Genomic DNA, 20753 nt, shown 5'->3' on the forward strand with positions numbered 1-20753 from the left:
TACCTGTAGGAATGAGCATGTGTCTGTAGAAATTATTCAAATCAGTGCAACCGGTTCTTCCTTAAACAAACAGCCAACAGTAACAAAACCCTGGGCTTGGAATTACCTTCCTGCCACTGCCTCATGTTTCGAGAGAGCTGCTGTGTTGTGTGAGGAGTTGGCAGCTCTTAACTCTTTTCCAGACGGGCTGCTTCGATTTCCTTAGTGATCTTGGCAGAGTTTACATTGCCCTCCATGGAAAGACAATTCTGCTTTTTATGGCTTAACATTTGTGAGTTATTTTCGTGAGGTGGGAGTGCTCTCTGCAAGTGTATTGCTTTTGCTAGTGTTCAGAATCATAACAGTGATGGTGTCTGAAGAATGTATGCAGAGGAAGGTCTTTCCAATGAGAACTATCAGCATTTGCACTTCCAGTCTCTGTTTATACATACGCTTGCTGGCTTTTAACTCTTGGACTGCATTGAACTGCCTCTTAATGTTGAATTGTAATGCAATATTAGAATGTCTTGGAGCACTTGCAGTTTTCTAAACTGGAGCTGGCTGTTCTGGTAACAGCATATTTCATTTGAAGCCATTTGCCAGATCCTGTGGTCACAGAATCACAAATTGGCTTAGGTTGGAAGGGACCTTAAGGTCTACCCAGTTCCACCTTCCTGCCATGGGCTAGTTACCAGCCACCAGATCAGGCTGCTCAGGCCCCATCCAACCTGGCCTTGAATCCTCAATCCTTGGTCATCCTCATGGGAAGTAATCTCCAGATACTAGACCGGTGTTTGCAAAACTCTGTGTAGTTCTTGCGTAGCTGGGCTCTGAGGTTTCTCGTCTTGCCCCAGAACATGGCTGAAACACTCATTTCTCTGTCCTGTTGCACGTGTAGCTTCTGACCACAGGATGGAAGCTTCCTTGCTGGCTTTGTCTGCTGTAGGCTGGTGGTTCTTTGTCACACCTGCTATGTGGTGGTACATCAAAGGAATGTGAGTTGTAGAATACTTGTTTCCTGCATTCTTGTGTAGGTTTTGGTGCCTCCAGATTGAAGTGAATGATGAGATGTGCTCATTTTAATAAGTGGGAATCAGACTGGAAAATAATCGACTTTTTGGTATTACAGGAGCTGAGGAAAGCGATGCCTGGCTTGCACACCTTCTGTCTTCAGAGCAGAAATGTTATGACTATTCTTTGTTATAAATAGAAATGCTCAAGTAAAATCTTGTCAGTGCAGATTTTGAACATGTATGATTTGATTTTTACCTGCTATCCTTCTGATGCTGTGTTTGTCATAAAGAATAAGCTTTTACATTCTGAAACGATTGGTTTGCTGTCCAAAAAGTAGCTAGAGGTTTTTATTTTAATTTCTGTATTGGCATCTTGGCTATTGGAAACTGACATGATCATATTCCAGTGTATCTATTCTTAGCAGAATGTTTTAATTTGAAACCCATTGTTATTGCTTGAAGGCCTGAAATGCTTGCTTTTCTGGAATTTAGTTCTTGCCTTACAGTGTTTCTGTGTCATGGAGTTTAAAAAGAGGCATGTTGGGAGTAGGGAGGTGCTCAGCTAAAACTTGGGCCTTCTCTGCTAAGTGTACTAATTGGCCTGAAGCAGTGAGTCTCTGCCTCAGTTTCCCTGTGTGTAGCAAGACACTGATGATGCCTACTTCAAAGATGCTTTGTAAGATTAATTAATGCTTAGGAAGGCCTTTGAAGATGAAGAAGCAGATTTGAAATATGAAAAGTTTCCATGCCCCAGGTAGAAATGTTCTGTGTGCTGACTTGAATTTGGCTTTTTCCAAATCTCTTGAGCACCTCCAGATGCTTGGAGGGACTTATTTCAGATGGACTGTGGTGGTGGACACTTTCAGGAGACACCGAGTTGTATAGCATTACCTCCAGAGATTTGTTACTTGGAGGAAAGAAAGAAAGATGATATCCCACAGCCTCAGCAGTATGTATGGGTAGCAGGCTTATCCTGAAAAAGGGGCCACTGCAGCATTTTCCAGTTATTCTTCCCTAGGGCAAGCTTCCGTCTTTTCCAACATTTGATAAACCAGTCCATTGATGAGCCCTGTATGAAATGATTTATGGTAATCGTAGCACTGTGTTCTTAGCCTCTACCATACTGCAGAAGCACTGCTGTCTTTACTTTCCAGGGATGTGAAATAGTTGTCATATTTTAAATTAAGATCTTAATTTCTTGGAAGACATGTCAGTTCTGCATGTGATGTGTGCTTAGGTGTGGAGGGGAAAGAGAATTTTTAGGATGTTCTGTGTCATTTTCATGTTGATCTCTCCCCTTTTCCATCCATTTTGCTAATTATGTAGTGACTGCATGTTTTTTAGGCACCATGGTAGCTTTAGGTACTCTAAGAACATGAATTAAGGGAAAACTTGGTCTGGACTTTATCACACAAGAGGAATTTGAGGAAGACTTTGGAGCACGGTCCACGTTGCAGTGGTAAGAGTTTGAGGGTGACTCTGTGCTAAGAACAAGCTGTGAAGTCTTAACTTTTACACGTAAGGACTCTAACTTTTCTGTTTTAATTCAGGTTTCTGTGAAGATGCAGTAGGCCTTGTAGAAGTAGGTAAAATGCTCTGGCGTTCTAATCCACAAATATCTTGAGTATGTGGAGGTCTAAGGCAGGCCAGCCAAAGTGCTTTCTATGGGAACGTGAAGGTTTAACTGGCTTCTTTCCCCCAGTTAAAAACAAATCAAAATAAAAAACATACCAGGAGGTTGAGTTGGATGTTTAGCTGCTTGGATTTTAAAGGATTTGCCAGTGCTGCGATTGAAGCTGGAGTGAGCTGTGAGGCAGGCTGCTAAGTGTGGTGGAAATAGAACGCCTGAGCGTTTTCCTTTCTGGAAGCATCGTTCTGCAAACCCTAGGCAGGCCAGGCTGCAGAATCTGCATCATTAAAAATGCTCCCTGTCAGCAGACGGCAAGATAAAATTACAGCTTTGAGGAAATTTGGTTCTTGCTCGTAAGCACGACGTGACGTCATGGTGAGGCCGAGCGGCGTGTGGGCTCCTGACAGTGGGAAGCACTCCGTGCGGCTCAGACGTGTGGCTTCCTAGCCAGGCTTCCAGAGTCGTCCTGGCACTGTGAGTAATTGCTTTGAGCACATTCCATGATTTAGTGCTAGGGTGAGCTGCATCTGGCACTGCTGTAGCTGCACTTACCTTTAAAAATAGAAGGGCATAATTTGCTGGAAATGCTGGATGTGGGAGTAAAGAGAGCAAAACGTCCTTGGAATTGGAAGAATTTTTGAGAAGCCATTACTTTCTGCGAGTCTGGGAATTACTTGTGAGAAATAGTGGGTCTAATGCAACGTTCTCCCCTTTTCATGAGCTTTTTCTGTCCAAGGAAAATAGGATCTTCAGTGTGGCATTTTTGAGTTTTCTGTCTCATTATGCATCTGAGTTAATGTGTTGCTTTGCACCTGAAGGAGAGTTCAGAGGCTCTCAGCAGGGAAAAGCAGGTGTGGCCTTTGCTAAGTTATCTGAAGAAATGGTTCAGGGTTGCAGCTAATTGTGTTACGATGTAGATGTCCTACTTGATGGAGCCTTGCTTTACTGTGTGTGTCATTGACCACCAAACTGAACTTTGGAAAGTTAAGTTTTCCACTTTACACACAAAAAGTTAGGAAAATAGATATGGAACAAGAAGACTTATAATTCTGCCATATATAATGGAATGACATAAAAGGAAGAAATTAAAAAAAACCTTTTTTTTCTTTTTTTTCCCCAAGAAGCTTTCATCTCAGCATTGGGACTCATCATGCAGGAATAAAATGCTGCTGTGCTCAGGATTTAGGGAGAAAGCAGTGTTGCCATTCAGAGGGTTGTTTGGCTGATGGTGCTGAGACAGAAATCAGTGGGGATGGCTTTGGTTAAAGAGCAGGAGAGCTACTGAGCTAATAATGTAGCTGAACCCATGTTTGCAGCAGCATTTAGAACTAGACTGCTGAAGAGCAAACTTAGCTGATAAGAGGTTTGGCTTAGAGAAACTGTTGGGTCCCTGAACTTTGTATTAAGGAGAGTGTGACCACGTGTGCAGACTTCACATATGAACTGCACAAATGCATGGAATTTTGATAATGCATTGCCAAAATTGTAGATATTTCCATAGCATGGGATTACTAGCAGCCTGCATTTATCCTAATTGCTTTTCCTTTGGGATGCCTGTCTGCCTGCCTTTCACGTGAGGCCATTTCCTGCTGTTTTAGAATGGCTGTGCTGGATTAGAGAAGCAGGGATCAGATAGGCAATGGAGGCAGATAGAGATATGTAAATAGGAGGCGGCTTATTTGGGAGAATTGACACCAAGTGTTGTGTATCCTGTTAGAGATTTTGCTAATGGAAAAGAACAAGCAAACTTGTATGTGGGAATGGAATAGCAGGGATTAAGTGATACTTGTTGGTTTTCCAGCATGCTGTGCGTTCTCTGCTTCTTTGACCATAGGAGGTCTCTGCTGGGTGTTCATTGACCTGTAGTGACTTTGTTGTCTTGCCATCTCACAATCTGGGGTGTGAGCTCTTACCCAGAGTTTTCTGAAAATAGGCTGTGTGATTTAGGGAGTTCCCTCCCTGTGCTTGCCTTGTGCTTGGTTCTCTAAAGCTCACTCTTCCTGTCTAACCTCTGTTAACATCCAGTAACACTTAAGTGAGTTACGAAGTAACTTTTTACTGGCTACTGCTCTGTGTGTTTTTATAGCACCTCCTCTCCCTGAGCAAAGATTTTCTGCTGAAGCTGGATGCTGCTCTTTGTAATCTGAATCCTTTCGTTAAGTCCTCCAACTGTCTGGACTGAGCTTTTCTCATAGCGCTCGGAGTGTTCCATCTTCCTAGTAGTAGCCTCTGAAATGAGGCTGTAGATGTTGCCTTAGGCAATGACACCAGACCAGTTACAGCAGTTAAGTTCTTCCGTCATCATACCCATATGAAGAGGACAGTATTATGGAAGAGATACTGCTGTACATTAGGTTTTAGACTTAGGTTTTAGGAATTAGAGAAGCTGTGTAAACTGATAGGAAAGGGAATCTTATTTTCCTTTCTGTTCGATGATGAATGAATGACCTGAGCTGTAGAGTGGTATTCCATCAGGACTTGGATTCCTTCATTGTCGTATTACAATACACAGAGCAGAATCTTCTGAGCAGGTCTGGAAGTGTTACGCATGCCCTTATCTTGGGCTGGTTTTCTTCTGCTTACGCTGACACAAGTGATACTTGTCTCTCTTGGCCCTCAGTTGCTGTGAGTATTGCCTTGTGTCAGCCCTCTCTGTGCAGACGTACACCAAAATGTTTACCAGATGCTTTAAACTGTGTTGTTATTCCCAGTGTTGGCCTGGTGGCTGTGTCATCCTGAAGAAGAAAACCTGCACCTCTAAGCAGACAGTTAAGTGTTCTGATTTATTTATTTTTTTAATTTTTATTTGTTTTTAACAAGTGCCTTTTCTTCTGATTGAGTTTGAGCCTGATCTAGCAGCAAATGCAGGTGGCTGGGGAAGTGGGAAGGGAAGGCAACTCCCTAAGCCACAGCAGCTTCTCCCTACCACAGGGAGGCAATTATTTTATTTAAGATTTGAATCTGGTATCCTTACTTGGGGTAATGCACACGTCTGGTCACGTGTTAGAAGTGTCCTGTAGCAGAATGTATGGGAGCTGTACATTTCCTCTTCCTACTACTGGCTCTTAAGTGTGTTTTGTAGCTGATTGCCTTCGATGTCCTGTAGTATTGATGAACTGTAGAGTCATAGAATCCTTAGAGTCGGAAGGAACCTCTGAAGGCCGTCTAGTCCAACTCCCCTGCAGTGAGCAGGGATATCAGAGCTAGATCAGGTTGCCCAGAGCCTTATCCAGCCTCACCTTGAAAATGAACATGGCCCATTCAGCTCTACCATCCCGTGGTCCCTTTTAGTCCAGCAAAGTGTTTCTTTATGAGAGTTAGGAAACAGGATTATTCTGGAGGCCTACAGGATGGAGGGTGCTGCTGTGCTGTGGCAAGGGAGAGTTGAAGTCTGAGGCCGTGTAAATCTCTAACCAGCCAGACTTGTCTGTTCCATACTTGCAAAGATGGTATTTACCTGCCCTTGCCAACAACTGGGAAACATGTTTATCTCCTATTTTATTATGTTTTCTTCTTCCACTGCTCTCATTCAGGGTTAAGTTTTAGATTTAACCAAACTGAAGGCATTTTTGTCATGTGCTTGGCATTTGATTTTTCTTGATCACCTGTTGGGTTTTGGAAAGAAAATTTTTTGTTGTGTGCATTGTGTCTGCTGGAGCTGTTGGCATGTACAATTGTAGAAACAAATCATCTTTGTTAGTTTTCTGCTGATGGCTATAGTGTTGTGTACTGGGAGAAATGAAACGCAAAATAGTTGGATATTAGGAAAAGGTTCTTCACCAGAGGGCAATGGGCATGGAACAGGCTCCTTAGGGCTGTGGTCATGGCCCCAAGCTTTTAAGCAATGCTGTAGACATAGGGTTTGGTTTTTGGATGGTCTTGTGTGGAGCCAGGAGATGGACCTAATGGTCCTTGGGGTTTTTCCAGCTGGGATTGTTCTGTGATTCTATGAAACAAATTTCTTGGAATGTTTATGTATGACCAGATAGCTGTACTAAAGTTGCCTCAAAGATGAGCTACAGCCCTTCACATTCAGACATCCAGTGAACCTGAGAGCACCCTTACCCCTGTTGACAAAAATCTGTGTTCAGCTCTGTGGAGGGCTCGTTAAAAATGGGCAGGCTTGTATAAAGAATTGAGAGCTGGGCAATGTTTGTAATGAAAATTTAGCTATCTGAGTTTCATTTCTTTCTGCTTCCTTCATTAGAATTGAGAGCTCAATTCTCCTTTCCTAACTTTTTTCTCAATTTGTATGCTGAAACATTCACAAACGTAGCTCATTTTACATTTATTTTCAGATATTTACTTTTGCCTCTCATGTTTCTTACGTGTGAGGGAACAATGTGCTATCCAGGCTCACTGCCATCATTTAAAATTCAAGTATCAACTTTTTATCCCACATCAGCCCTTGTTGTTCAAACAAAACTTAGGCTGGTAAAATGACCTCTGTGAAAGTTGTAGAAGTCGCCATCCATGTTTCTTGTCAGATTGGTGGACTGAAAGGTCTGTGCTGTGAAACCAGAGGAGAGTGGTGTAGCAAGTTTGTGGAAAGTGTGCATCCTTCAGATAAAGAGGGTGTTTTTGAGCAGCTGTTCTTTAAAAGCTAAGTTCCTAAGCAGTACCAGATAGTTGTAAAATGTATTTCATGTTGCCATTTTTAGCTGTCCCATCCCCCTTTTGACATTTATGTTTGGATCTAATGCCCTGCTGGTGAACTGAGGTAGCTAAGATACTGTTCTGAATCAGCCAGGCCTGCGGAAAGTATGCGTTGCTAGATAACAGCAGCTTATTTTCAAGAAATTCGTAGTACCTACTTAACACACCATGCTTGCTATAAAAAGGCAGTGATCTGAACAGGCTGCCTCTGCCATTTTAGTGTACTTTTGCAGGTGGGATGCTGTTTTGCATCTCTTGAAAATGGATGCTTTAGAATGCACGTGTGGTGGTTGTTTTTTTTTTTTTTTTTTGTTATTTGATAACTTTTATTACCATAGCAAGTTTCATGACTATTTGGAATAGAGAAGGATTCTTCTTGGTTGGGCTGCTGTAGTCTTCATATGTGGCTGTATAAAGTCTGGAGAAGGAAATATTTCTGGTCTCATCTTGCCTATGATCCAATGTACTGAGAAAAGGGGAAGGGAAGCTGAATGTTCCCAAATGTCCAGCTGGCTTAATGTTAAGGTGAACAGATGAGAAAGCAAGGAAGCAGAGGATCATTTAATTGGCTTAAACAAAGCGAGTCAAAGCACCTGCTGTGTTGGCATCTCAGTTTTGTTAAATTTACATTCTTATGTGAAAACATAGGAGTTGGGAAAAGTGTTTTAATGCTGATACTGTGCTTGTGAGCAACTTGTCCACTGCTTGCTTTTTCCCCTTCCCTTTTTACAAGTTGTCTAAATGTTTCCTCTCCCTTTCACAGTGGCAGTCGATCTTCCAAAACCTTCAAACCAAAGAAGAACATTCCAGAGGGATCTCACCAGTATGAGCTGCTTAAACATGCCGAGGCCACGCTTGGAAGTGGTAACCTCAGGATGGCTGTTATGCTTCCAGAGGGTGAAGACTTAAATGAATGGGTTGCAGTAAACAGTAAGTTGGCTACCACACATACACACACACTTACTCTTTTACATGAGGATGCTGAATGAGAGCTGATACGTGTAGGAAGACAGCTGTGTACTTCTTTCTAGTGATGTTTGCACTATGTTGCAATGGGGAGAGGAGAATGTCCTATCATTTAAACCTAACAGATGCTGAGTGGCACACAGAGACAATACTCCTTAAGCTTCTTGTTCTAAAAGTATGGTCTTGTCTTTAAAATAAATAAATAAATAAATTTAGTGTTTAAATTGTGAGCACTTGATCACAAAGAAGTGTTAAGGTAGAAATGCCACTGCTGTTTTTAAAAAAGAGCTTGTCTGTGCTGTCTTAATATGTTTAAGCTCTTCTACCAAAGTTGTTAGCTGATAGTTGGGACAAGCCTCTACATGCTAAGTATAAGACCTTAATTTAGGTAACTGTGAGGGCCAGGTCTAAAATGTTGAGACTACAGTGACATATGTGGCCTGTCTTTCCTTCTGCCTGATGCAAACCTAGAGACAGATCTTTGCAGTATTCCTAAAATTAGTCCCTTCCTTTTGTTTCTACCAAGTTGTCAGTCTTTGCTTTGGTAAATCTCTTGATTTTAACTTTTCTAAAGCTGCTTTTCCTAGCTCTCTATGCTAGAGCAGGTCAAACAGTGGGGCCCAAATTGGTGTATTCTGATTGCCTGACTGTTTCCTTCTCCCTGCAGTATGATTTTGCTGCCTTCCTTCTTACCCTTTGAGAATGGATTAATTGAAATTGCATTGTGCTCTATAGCTTGTGCAGGGTTTTGGTTGCCACAGACTCTGTGCCTTATCTGGATATTTCCTTGTCTTTTGTGTCTGTGGCATTTCCTGCAAGTACTGTGTTAATTGTGCACTGCAGTACAAATTACATACGAGCTAAATGTCTTCTAATTACTTATTATACTTAGTTCTGTCTGTTTCTTTCTGTTCTTTGATGTGTTTGGGAAGTGACCTGTCATACTGACTTCTACCTTTGAGTTTTTTAAGTGTGGGATGTAACCTGTCACTCCTTCCAGGGAATGTTGAAGCTGCCAACACCATTCTTCATACAATTTTGTTCACATTGCACTGCAAAACTGCCTAGAAAAAGAGCCAGCCTGTTTCTATGAGTAAGCATTACTAATGATGCCTGAGATGTTGCTTGCATCCTTCCCTTTTAGGGGTTCCTTCATTCCGTGGCTCTTCTTTCTTGTGTGGCAGTAGTATTTTCATCTCCCAAATGATTTAGCTACTAAATTAGCTGCCTGGCAAAAGGCAGTGAAGCATTTGAGAAGAGTGGGAGCTACCTTTTGCTAACAGCTGCATTTTGTAATGAAATGGTCCTCTTTTATGCCTTCTTGTAATACAGTGGGGGATATAACCTTTATTTGTTTTTTAGAAGTGAGTAGCACCTTAGATGCTCTCTGACTTACAATGTCTACCACACCTAGTACTAGTTAATGGTAGCTGTGAGCTTCGTCCATCGATGGAGATACTTAAAGAAGAAAGGAAGCGTATGACTTCACACAGTAGGAGCACAGGAGGAACGTGCTCTACTGCTACTTGCTTAACTCTTAACCTTAGAGATGCCTTATGGGAATGAATTGACTTATATGGAGATTTTAAAAGTGTGTTAGTGTATTTAAAAGAAAAATGAGAAGTGTGCGATCAGTTTATTTTCATTTGACTTCTTGATTAGAAACTATTAAAAAAGCACTTCAGAAGTACAGTTCACCTCTATGCTTGTAGCAGATTAAAATGTACACCAGACATTGTGCACTTAAAGTAGAAAAGCATGTGGAAAAAGTAACCTAAACCCTCAGAACTTAAGAACCGTGAGTAAAAAGAGGAAACGAAAATGTGAAAAGGCACTGTACTGCTTTACAGATGTTGGGAAAGAGGATCTTGCCTTTTCCTTTGTTTGACACTGCCGACTGTGGTGGATGGGTGATGTGTCTCAAGGCATTTTGAGACTCACAAATGTGGGATTTGCAATAATCAGTCATCTTGTCAAAGCCAGTGTGGGTTTTTTGAACACGCTTGCCCCAAAGCAAATGCTTGTCTGTGGTTTCTACTGGGAGCAGCGATTGGAAACTTAATTAACAGTTCTTGTGTACACATTAAAAAAAAAAAAAAAAGACAATGGCTGCATTTAACTGCTTCTTGCTGCCTCTGCAGTGTTGAATGTCACACAGTACTGTGGGCAGTGTGCTCCCACTGCACACCCAGAGAGGCTTTAGAGGCCCTCCTTGTCATCTGTAACTTTATTGACCGTTCTCAGTGGTGTCATGCCATTTTTTTGCTGTTGCTTTGCAAGGCAAAGACATGTTTTGTTGCTGGAAATGAACTGCAGCAGGTGCCTGCCACAGTGGTTTTTATGTACTTCCCTCTTTTGGTACCTGGGAAATTGTGTGGTGCAGTTGTAGTTTTGTATCCTGCATCTGCTGAACAGCAGCTGGGATTTGCTGCCGTGATGTGCATGTAATCTTAGATGTTTACGTTCCTGAATAATCAGTGATGATACATACCATATTTAGCCCTCTCATTCCCTTAGCCATCGCTTACTTTAATAGTATACAGTATCTACTGGTGTCTACAGTGAAGTTGTCAACCTACATCTCATTACAGCATAACTGTAATTTTCTATAGATGTAAGCAAAGAATGTGAATTTGGGTTGACTGCAAAGTAGGGTTCTGGCTCCTCTTTGACATAGCACCAGATTGAGAGGACTGTATGTCCGTTCCATCAGGTCCTGCACATTGCTTGTATGAGTATTTGCTGCTCACTTCTGGAACTAGTGACTTTAAAAATGTTGGTTTTTAAGTTAAGACAAACGTGCCTATTTACCTACTGCTGAGGCTGGTTGCAGGAAAACCATTCCTGTTTGATCAGAATGAAGAGATTTGTTTATCTGTTAGTTTGGATAATGTGTGCCTATTTAATATTAAGGGTTTTATTCGAGTATTCCTGAAATTTATCTCAATAAAGAAACAGTTTATCACTGCACCCTGTATTGGCAGGCATCACATAGGTAGCACTGACGTAAACTTAGACTGAGCTCGGCATGATTTCAGACTTATGTACCAGTTTCCCATTGTGAGGATCAGCCTCGCAGATATAATTGCAGAATTGTACCTGGAAAGGCTCCTTTTGTCAGAAGTGGAAGACCTGGTGCTCAAAGCAGTAGAAGCAATATAGTGCAGACGGAGCACCGGGGCGTTCAGTCCATTTATACTTCATCTGAGGTTTCTTTCAGGGTGAGAGTATGTCAGTGGAATGGTTAAATTTGCAAAGCACTGTAGTTAAATAGGAGTTGAGCTCTACCACGCTTATTTTTTGTTTTCATGTTATTGCTGAATTTCATCCCTGCACATGATGAAAACATGAGATAGATGAATAAGGACACCAAAGCTGCTCACACAAGTTTTAGGTTTCTATATGCTTGCATTACTTGGGTTCATCCAGAAGTTAACAGAAGTGGCTGCAGAACAAAGCAGGTGGAAGTATTTAATAAAATTGCTCTTAATGGTAAGAATTCAGCTTTAATTTTCTAATTTTCTGTTGGTCCCTCTTCAATTTTAACCCATGGCATCCATTGTTAATTATTGTTAGAGAGCACAGCATGTTACCAGGTGCATGTGGGGGCCATTCTCTGAAGGGAGTTGAAGTGGGCTTTTAGAAACTGATCACACGATTCCTAAAAACTTTATCTGCTGTAAGATCACTGAAGAAGAGCCTTGCTTTCAAAGAGCTCTAAGTGCTTGAGCATCTATTTACAGTAGTGAGAACAATGGGAACTATTAGACATGTTCACTTCTGGCCTCTTATTACAATAATTCAGCAGTAGACTGTTAATATGAAACTTAGAGAGCAACTCTTCAACAGAAATATCCAAGGATGGTTTGTAAATAAGGAAACTTTGTAAACTAAATATTAATTTGTGTTAATTAACTAATCAAAGGAGTAGAAGTCACTTAATGTTGTGACCATATGCCTTACATACCCCCACATCTCACCACCCATTTTTGGTTTGAACATCGCATAAATATTCATTGGAAAGACAGTCTTTTGGAATAGAAAGCCTGAAGGACATCAGGTTCAGCAGCTAGGTAACAGTTGCTGTACTTCAAAAGCTTACGCTTTTTTTGTTGTCGTTAACGGACCTGCAGGGAGAATTTGGGGTTTTAATAAAGTACACCAAACATTTAGAAGAGTAAATGACAGCTTTCTTCTACCCCTTTCCTTTTTTTCCTTTTTTTTTCAAATTAAGATTTTGCTATAGTGAACAATTAAAGAATTCTTGCAACAAAGAACTAGTGTTCTGAATCTCTTTCTAATACAAAGAAGTATTAATGAGGTTCTATCATGAAAAATAATCCAGGACCCTTTTCAGCAGCATATGTTTTACAGTTCAGGCTGTAGGATGTTTGTTTTGCAATTAAACTGCAGAGTAATAATGAATGATTTAAATGCTTTGCAGCTGTTGACTTCTTCAACCAGATCAATATGCTTTATGGAACCATTACGGACTTCTGCACAGAGGAGAGTTGTCCCGTGATGTCTGCTGGCCCGAAGTAAGATCATTTTTACTCATTGTTAAGTGTGCAATTCTTGAGATGATTTTGCATTCAAGGAGTCTGGCTCAGCTGAGTGCTAGAGAAAGGATAACCTTTGTGAGTAGAAAGGATGTCTTCTTTTGTTATGTGGGGAGAGAAAAAGCTTGACGCTTTGTAAGGGACTAGGGAATTGAAAGTTTTTTGTAGTAATTGTTTTATTTAGCCTGGGAAGTAGCCTGACCATCAGAACTTCTTTCTCTTTTTGTTCTGAAATGTTAATGAGTCCTTCTTAAATTAAGACTCGATGCTTTCATCTGCAGGCATTCAACTAGGAATAAGCAAAATCTTTCTTTGAGGTGTTTGACTAGGTACTGTAGGAAGAAACTTGGCGTCAGGTTTGAGTAGTCTGAGTAAGAATTCCCTGCCCTTTCACTCAGTGAAGTTTCACTTCCTTGATTGTTGCTTATGCTTTTGTGCAGGCATCCAGCATTGTGTTTTTGTTTGCTCTTCAGCTTCCTAGTGTTTTTCAGAGAGGAGAATACCTGAATTTGTAAGCAAGTAGCGATGGGAAAGCACTGTTTCCTTTTTACATTAAAATCTTATATAAGCAACGAAGAAAAACAATCTTCTCCTCCACCTTTTCCTGCTTTCTAATGATGTATGTTGTTACTGTCTGAAGGCAGTGATCCCAGCCAGCAAGGTGGGGAGCTGACAGCAAGGAAAAGAGAGCTGCTGGGGGGAGAGCTGCTGAGAATGGGAGAACTCTGCGAGGTGAAAACAGCCAGACCAAGGAAAGGTTTGGTGCTGTGTTCTTAAACTAATGATGGCTGCTGCGGAACGCCAGAAGTGTGGGCAGGCAGATGTGCTGCTGCAAAATAGGGAAGGGGGTGAAAATACAAAGGAAAGAAGTTTACTGTTATACAAATGAACTTTGGAATGAGCTTGTGCAATGACATAGCCCATTGTCTGCTTTGTGCTTTGGCATGCAGAACAGGCTCTTGGTTATTAAATGAGAACATGAAAATATTTGTTTGCTTTATTGTTTGACTGATGAGAAGCAGTTACATGGGCACGGAGGTTAATTATTGCTTAGCTTTCTGACTGCCAGTCTAAACAATTCATTTCTCTTCAAAGAGATTGACAACCATTGACAGAAACTTATGTAGTGCTCAAGCAGTTATGAAGCAAGCTAGAAAAGAGATGCTAGAGGCTAGAAAATGCATTCTGCCAAGTTTTTAATCAGGTGGACTTATCTCTAGGATTTTCAGAGCGTTCTCCAAAGTCTGCAGCCATACTTGTGCTCAGGAATGGATTTTGCAAAAGAGGGTCCAAAGTGTTTATGTGGTGGAGGGGGCCTGGGCTAGGCAGGCACAGGAACAGAGATAGGTGAGGCTGCAGTGATTGGCAGTGGAGTGAGCATTATATGCTTTTGGTTTGAATGAGCATGGCCATTCTTTAGGTTAAAGGTGATCTGCAGAATTTTTATTATGGAGGCACACTAGTAGAAACCACGTCAGCGTAACAGCACTGATATTTACAGTTTGTTTGTTTGTTTTTTCCTGTTTCTTATCTCTTATCTATTTCATGTTATCTTCTGGCTCAAGACATTGAGTCTTGTGAGCTCGTTAATGCTGCTACGCTGAAGATTGCTGACTGCTTACAGCCACAGCTGAGCTGCCACCATTACTGCGCACTCGTCTATTTCAGATAGAAGAGCATGGGTTAGCTGGAACAAATTCCATAAAGTTGCTTGAAACAGGTTAGACAGCAGTAGTGTGGGGAGAACTAAAAGCACCAAGCACTCTGTGACTTTACAGTCTTAATTTCCTGTAATTTATTTATTTATTTATTTTCTCTGCAAGTTAAGTCCTGTAAGTCACTTACAAGCTGGTATGATTGCATCCACGCATGAGCCTTTCTGTCTAATTACTTTGAGATTGAAGTACGCTGGTATTTTACAGACACAGGGCTACATATTCCCAGTGGAAATGCTGACATGAAGCATTACGTGCTGTGGAGTCCCTTAAATTTCTTTTGGACTTCTATTTGTTGGAAAGATTGCTGAATTAATCTTTAACAGAGTTAATAAAGGATTGACATAAAGATCAAAAAGAGATCTCTTGTGCCTGCTGCACAAGTCATTGTCTCATTGTTTGAGAAAATTATCTGTTTGATTTGTTCCAAAATACATGGTTTCTCATGATAATGTTCCACTCTTCTCATATTTGCAAGATCAAACACTTTCTACCCAAGTGAACTGTAGTTGGTTATAATTTCTTACTATCCTTATATCACCATCAATGCAACAAGCATGATAAGTATGTTAAGAACTTGCATAAAAGTAATGTGTATACTGAGCAGTTTAGTGCAAGGGGTATTTTCTTTATTTTCCTCCGTGGTTGTAAATTGTAAGAGCAAAGGGGAAGGACATGGTTGGTGTGTTTTTTCAAAGCAGGATTACTGGACAGAGGCTCTGAAATCCATGTTTAGGCATTTGATTGAGATAGTTAAGCTCACTCTTAGTGGTGGTGAGAGCCTGTTGATTGTCATGAGGTTTGTAGGTTCCCAGTGCTTCTAAGCTTGGATTTCAAATAACACTCTGGACAGCTTCTCTTAAATCCCCCATGGTTACGATGTTCCATCTTCAAATGTTCATGTGCTGTCTTCTGCCCAGTGCATCCTTATCAATAAGTAAAGAAATAACCAATGAATCAAGTCAGTGAAATACCCCACATCTCCCAGCAGTGTTACTCCTTTTGCCTTTTCTTGATGCTCTGTGCCTTTTGACTTGGTGAAGGTTGCACACCCACTGTGTGCAGGGAGCTTGTATTCACTTTTGTCAGGGTATGTCTTTGGTGTTTCTTAAGAGCCGTGTTACTTTAAAGGTAATTCTGTGGCACTTCTTCCTCTAAAAAATGCAGGGAGCGCAGGCTTCTAAGGGATATGGACTATTTGGATGAGAACTAGCATTTAGCTTAGGTTTCCTTCTGTTATTCTACTTGTCTCCATAAGAATCTGGCACCTTAGCTTACAGTTGGTATTTGTTCTGGGTTATTAACACTTAAATCTTAGTATTGAGGTAATGTTAGGTGGTGAGAATATTGATTTTTTTTTTTTCTTATTTTTTTTAACTTAATTTTTTTTTCATTGCTAGAAATGCTGTGGTCTGTTCAGTGTGTATGGAATTTTCTCATGTATTTTGAGATACGATTTAAAAATGCCTTCAGACCTTCTGATTTCTTATCCTTAGAAAAAAAGACCTTTTAATAAAATTGTTAGCAGCATACATTTGTAAAATTTTGTATTGTGAAAATGTTTCTTCAGTTATTGTTCTCACAAAAACAGATTTGTTAAAATTTCAAGACAAATCAATTAAATATGGTTAAGTCTTGCATAAAATGATGTGAATAGTCTTGAAAATAGAAGATCTTTCCCCCATTCCCTGATACTAAGTGCACATAGTCAGGTGGAGTTCAGATAGCAGTGTCTGCAGCCCAAACACTGTGGTAGGGCACTGTACTGAAATATAACAGTTGAACATGTTATCCTCCATGTAAAGTACTGACCAGTAATAGCATCTCTTTGAAATCTTTTAAAAAGAGCTGGGATAGATCTTCTATCTGGTGTATGTGTTTGCTGTAAAAGCATGAGTGACCTGACGGTACCACCCCTGTCATTGACTTTTTATTAATAAAAAAGTGGGAGGTACAGCCATCTTGACCCACTGTGCATTTATTCCTTCGGGAGGATTTCAGAGCTACAGAGCTCAGCAGTCCCTTTTGCTTCAGGCTGGGCTTGCTGGCTGGCTGGCTGAGCAGGCTGCCTGGCCTAAAGCAGATGTGGGTTAAAAAAAAAAAAAAAAAAAAAACAAACACAACAACAACAAAAAACCAACCAAATCTGCTCGGATGTTACAGTTTGACTGGGGATATTAAGACCTGCACATTGGTACTTGGCAAGAAATAGAAAGGAACGCCATGGTTCACTTGAAAGCTGATGTTGTCAGACTATGAGCATCAAATATAGTTGGTTTTCCCTTCTTCCAGCTATGTGTTCCCAAGATAAGCTGTCTTCTGCTACATCTGGACTTGTGTGGATTGCACTCCCCAAGTCAGTCAAAAAATCTGTTCCATTCTAATTTTATGAGGACTTGTTTATATCTGCTTGTGCATGCAAATTCCTCCTGTTTAATAGTTTTCCATGGCTTTTATAATGCCATGGGTTCAAATGGTACCTGTAAAATGAATGAAGCTGGAATCTACTCATTAAATAACCTACATGTCAGCATTATTAGCCTTACAAATAGAGAAGAATAAGAAGAGTATACTTTTTATTGCTCCATGATGACACCAGTGTTTTGTAAAGGTGTGATCCCACCCTATTTACAGATAGGAAAAAGTAAGCTAAAAGACATCCTGAAACTATCCAGTAAATTGGTGGTATATCTGGATACCAAGACTTTTGGAATCTTGGTCTGCTCAGTTTGTGTGCTGCATGGTAATGCTAAGCTACAAGGTGCTGCCTAAGGACAACTATTTAATCTAGAAGCTTCCTCAAGACTGTTTACTAAAGTGCACCTTATACTTGCTTCGAGTTCTTAAATCGTGTTACTTGGCATTAATTTACATCTGAATCTCTTCCTAGTCTCTTAATGCAATCATAATTTAGGAATACTGGCAAGAACCGATGTAGTTTGGTTGTCAGTTAGGCAAAACTGTAAGTCTAATTTCAAGTGGAGAATTTAATACAATTTTCTGATATTTCATTTCAACAAGTTGTAGTCCTTTTTTTTTTTTTTTTTTCCTTTAAAATCAAACAGACAAAAGCTGCTTTAAAGAAAGGAAAAGTAGCTGTTGCCTTTTCAAGCAGAAGTGCTCTGTGTGAATTTGGAAGCTTACTCCTACAACAGCTTTTTGATGTACAGAGATGCTTTAACCATAGGTCGACATGTTTTTTGGCAGGAGCGTGGGATGAATGTGTTGTGCCTATGAAAAAGGAAATTTTTGGAAGCCTTCACAGGCTATGGTGGCTTGCTAAAGTAGATTTGCAGGTTGAGTCTGGAGCAGCTGCAGATGACATTGGCAGCTTTTGGACCTTAGCTTCAAGAAAGGGCTGTGGGAGGTGTGGGTATGGGGAGTGGTGTAGGAAGAGCATCCTTCCAGGCTGTGTTAGGAATGATTCACCTGTATTAAGAAATGTCGTCTTGTTGTCCTAATCCAGGTACGAGTACCATTGGGCAGATGGGACAAACATAAAGAAACCAATTAAGTGCTCTGCGCCAAAGTACATTGATTACCTGATGACTTGGGTCCAGGATCAGTTGGATGATGAAACGCTATTTCCTTCTAAAATAGGTAAACAAATAACATTGAACAATGTATTTGGATTATGGTTGTACAGAAATATTCAAGTCTTGTAGCATTGGAAGGTATCCTATGTGACTTTTCTCGAGTAGGACAACTCTGAGGGTAATGTTATATTATATTGCTTGTGGTAGCAGTGGTTATGGGAGGATGGTTGGACTAGATGGTCTTGTAGGTCCTTTCCAACCTTGTGATTCTATGATTCTGTGTTTGGAAAGGTGCTTTTGTCTGTTAAGATAAAACTAATGTGTACATGAACTCTAGCCCATGTGTTAATATTTTTAATAAACATCTAGCCAACTCTGCGGAAGTATTGTTTCTACTTAACTGTCATTTCTGGTAAAAATCTTTTTTTTTTTTTAATATTATAAAAGGTGGTTTGTTTCCTTAAAAATAAGTAGGAGGGTCTCTATATCTAATAGCCAGTAGACTGCTGCAAATTAGCAGATCTTCAATGAAGGAAGGATGCTTAGTCTATCATTGGGAACTTCTCTTAGCCCTTACCTCTAAAGAAGCTGAATTACATTTTTGATCCAAAGTGCATGATTTTATTTTCTTTTGAAATGAAGACAGGAGATATATATTTAAGAGTATTTTTTTCAGAAAAGCAGGTGGAAAATAATAAACAACCACTGATTCTGACATGACAACAAGAAGAAAATCTTGTTGGAGACATGAAAGACTATTTGTTCTAAGCTCATAACTGGCAATTTTCCAGTACAGTACTACTCATAGACTTATGATCCATTATGGAGAAAGGGAGGGAGATCTCTTAATTGCTTGTATTTTGTGAATAGTTTCTGAGGCATTTAACACATTTCAGTAAGCTTATTCAGAGAAACAGGGCCACCTGTCAGAATCAAGTAGCATTTGTTTTTGCTTACAGTGGACAGATACGCAAAGAAGGCTGGTTAGTTTGGGAAGAAGTGACAGAAATCTAGATACTCCCTGTTCTGTACATGTGAGCACAGTATCTTCTCTTCCTGTGCCAGTTATTTTAGGAGTTCAGAGCTGGGATATAAATCTGCTACTAAAAGGAATTATATTGAATACTTACAGTTTGTATTAAAGTGGTGCTTAAAAAACTACATCAGGACTTGATCTTTCTCTGCAGCATATATTTCTGTGAGGACTTTTTTTTAATGGGATGTATTTTTGAAATGCAGTGATACGAAAAGGGACTTAAAGGCCGCAGTGGATAAGCAATTAAAAATGAACTTTCCATGTGATGCTGTAGCCAATGTTGGAAATGTGATGTGTATATATAAGCAGGACAAGCTTTAATAGAGCATGGAAATTGTATTTTCAGTATTTGAAAGCATTTTTGAGATCATGATTAACCATCAGCATACAGCTTTGGCCTCTGGCCTTCACACAGGACTTCACAAACTGGAAAGACTCCAAAGAACTAAGCTGACTGGCAAATCTGTTACGTGATGAGAAGTTAGTCAGGCTTGATCTACTTAGGTGGTTGATAAATGTCTTTTTTTAGTCTGTGAATGTGTTGGCTAAATAGATTATTGCTCCCAGTGACTTGTACGCTGACGAAGAGCTACTGTTGAAGCTGATTTTTATGTGTCCTATGTCATTTTCACTGAAATGACTGAAAAGAGCATGTGTCAGGGTTACTCAGCAATAGGTAAGAAAGCAGTAGCCTCAGGCTAGGGGGTGGCGATGGGCAGGATGGAAACAGTGCCTCTTCATGAGGCACATAAGAGAGCATTTTATGAATGTTCCAATATGAGTTCAGTATTAGTACAGCTTCTGTTCATGAAGCTGCAAGAGAGCATTTTTTCTTACTTCACTCTAGCAAAGAGAAGTGAAAAACAACATTACTAATACTAAAAGGGAATTTCAGCTACCTACACAAAGTTATCTGGTGTCACTTAGAGGTATTCTGTGTTATCTCTGACACCTGCGTAGGGCCTTCAGTGAGACTCAGAGCCTGCAGGAGACTTCCACTTATCTGCACTGGCAGTCAGAGGCCAGCAGGTACTGAGAGGGCTTATGTATTTGTATTAGATGCCTCTGTTGAAGCATCTGAATCCATCCACGCAGTAAGAAGATGCTCAGTCAGAGAAAGTTTTCTAAGGAACTATCCTGATACGTGACAAGACATAGTAGCTGGAAGCTGTAGCTAGGTGTATTCAGTGTAGAAATGTAGTCCAATCTGTTTTGGTATGAGTTCATAAACCACTGGATTACAGGAGGGAGAAAAACATCATCTCCCTACGGTCTTCCAACGAGCTTGTCATTGTGTGTCAGTTGAAGTACGTCATGTGGTTTACAGACGATTGCTGAGTGAAATGTAACTGTCCTATCTGTGAAAGATACAGTTGGAGCCAAGAAATCAGGTTGGGTTATAGTGGTTGGGTTATAGTGGCTTTCCAAATAAATGAACGTTGGCATAGGCATTTAAAAGTAACTCATCTGTTTCCTTATTCCTAGGTGTACCGTTCCCAAAGAATTTCATGTCAGTGGCAAAGACGATTTTAAAGCGCCTCTTCCGAGTTTATGCTCACATTTATCACCAGCACTTTGATCCAGTGATTCAGCTACAGGAGGAGGCACATCTTAACACATCCTTCAAGCACTTTATATTTTTTGTTCAGGTAAGCGTGGCAGG

The 20753-nt window shown here is 40.4% G+C and overlaps 1 protein-coding gene across 2 annotated transcripts in view; it reads left to right on the plus strand.

The window, feature by feature from the left end:
* Window positions 1-20753, plus strand: part of MOB1B (MOB kinase activator 1B) — a 38530-nt gene that overhangs the window by 11333 nt on the left and 6444 nt on the right. For both annotated transcript variants that reach the window (XM_085222687.1, XM_085222688.1), the window contains exons 2-5: window positions 8042-8208; window positions 12689-12782; window positions 17985-18118; window positions 20576-20739. In XM_085222687.1, the coding sequence (XP_085078813.1) occupies window positions 8042-8208; window positions 12689-12782; window positions 17985-18118; window positions 20576-20739 (559 nt within the window). The remainder of the gene's footprint in view (window positions 1-8041; window positions 8209-12688; window positions 12783-17984; window positions 18119-20575; window positions 20740-20753) is intronic.

This window comes from Meleagris gallopavo, chromosome 4 (assembly GCF_905368555.1).
Source record: "Meleagris gallopavo chromosome 4, MGAL_WU_HG_1.1, whole genome shotgun sequence".
NCBI lineage: Eukaryota > Metazoa > Chordata > Aves > Galliformes > Phasianidae > Meleagris > Meleagris gallopavo.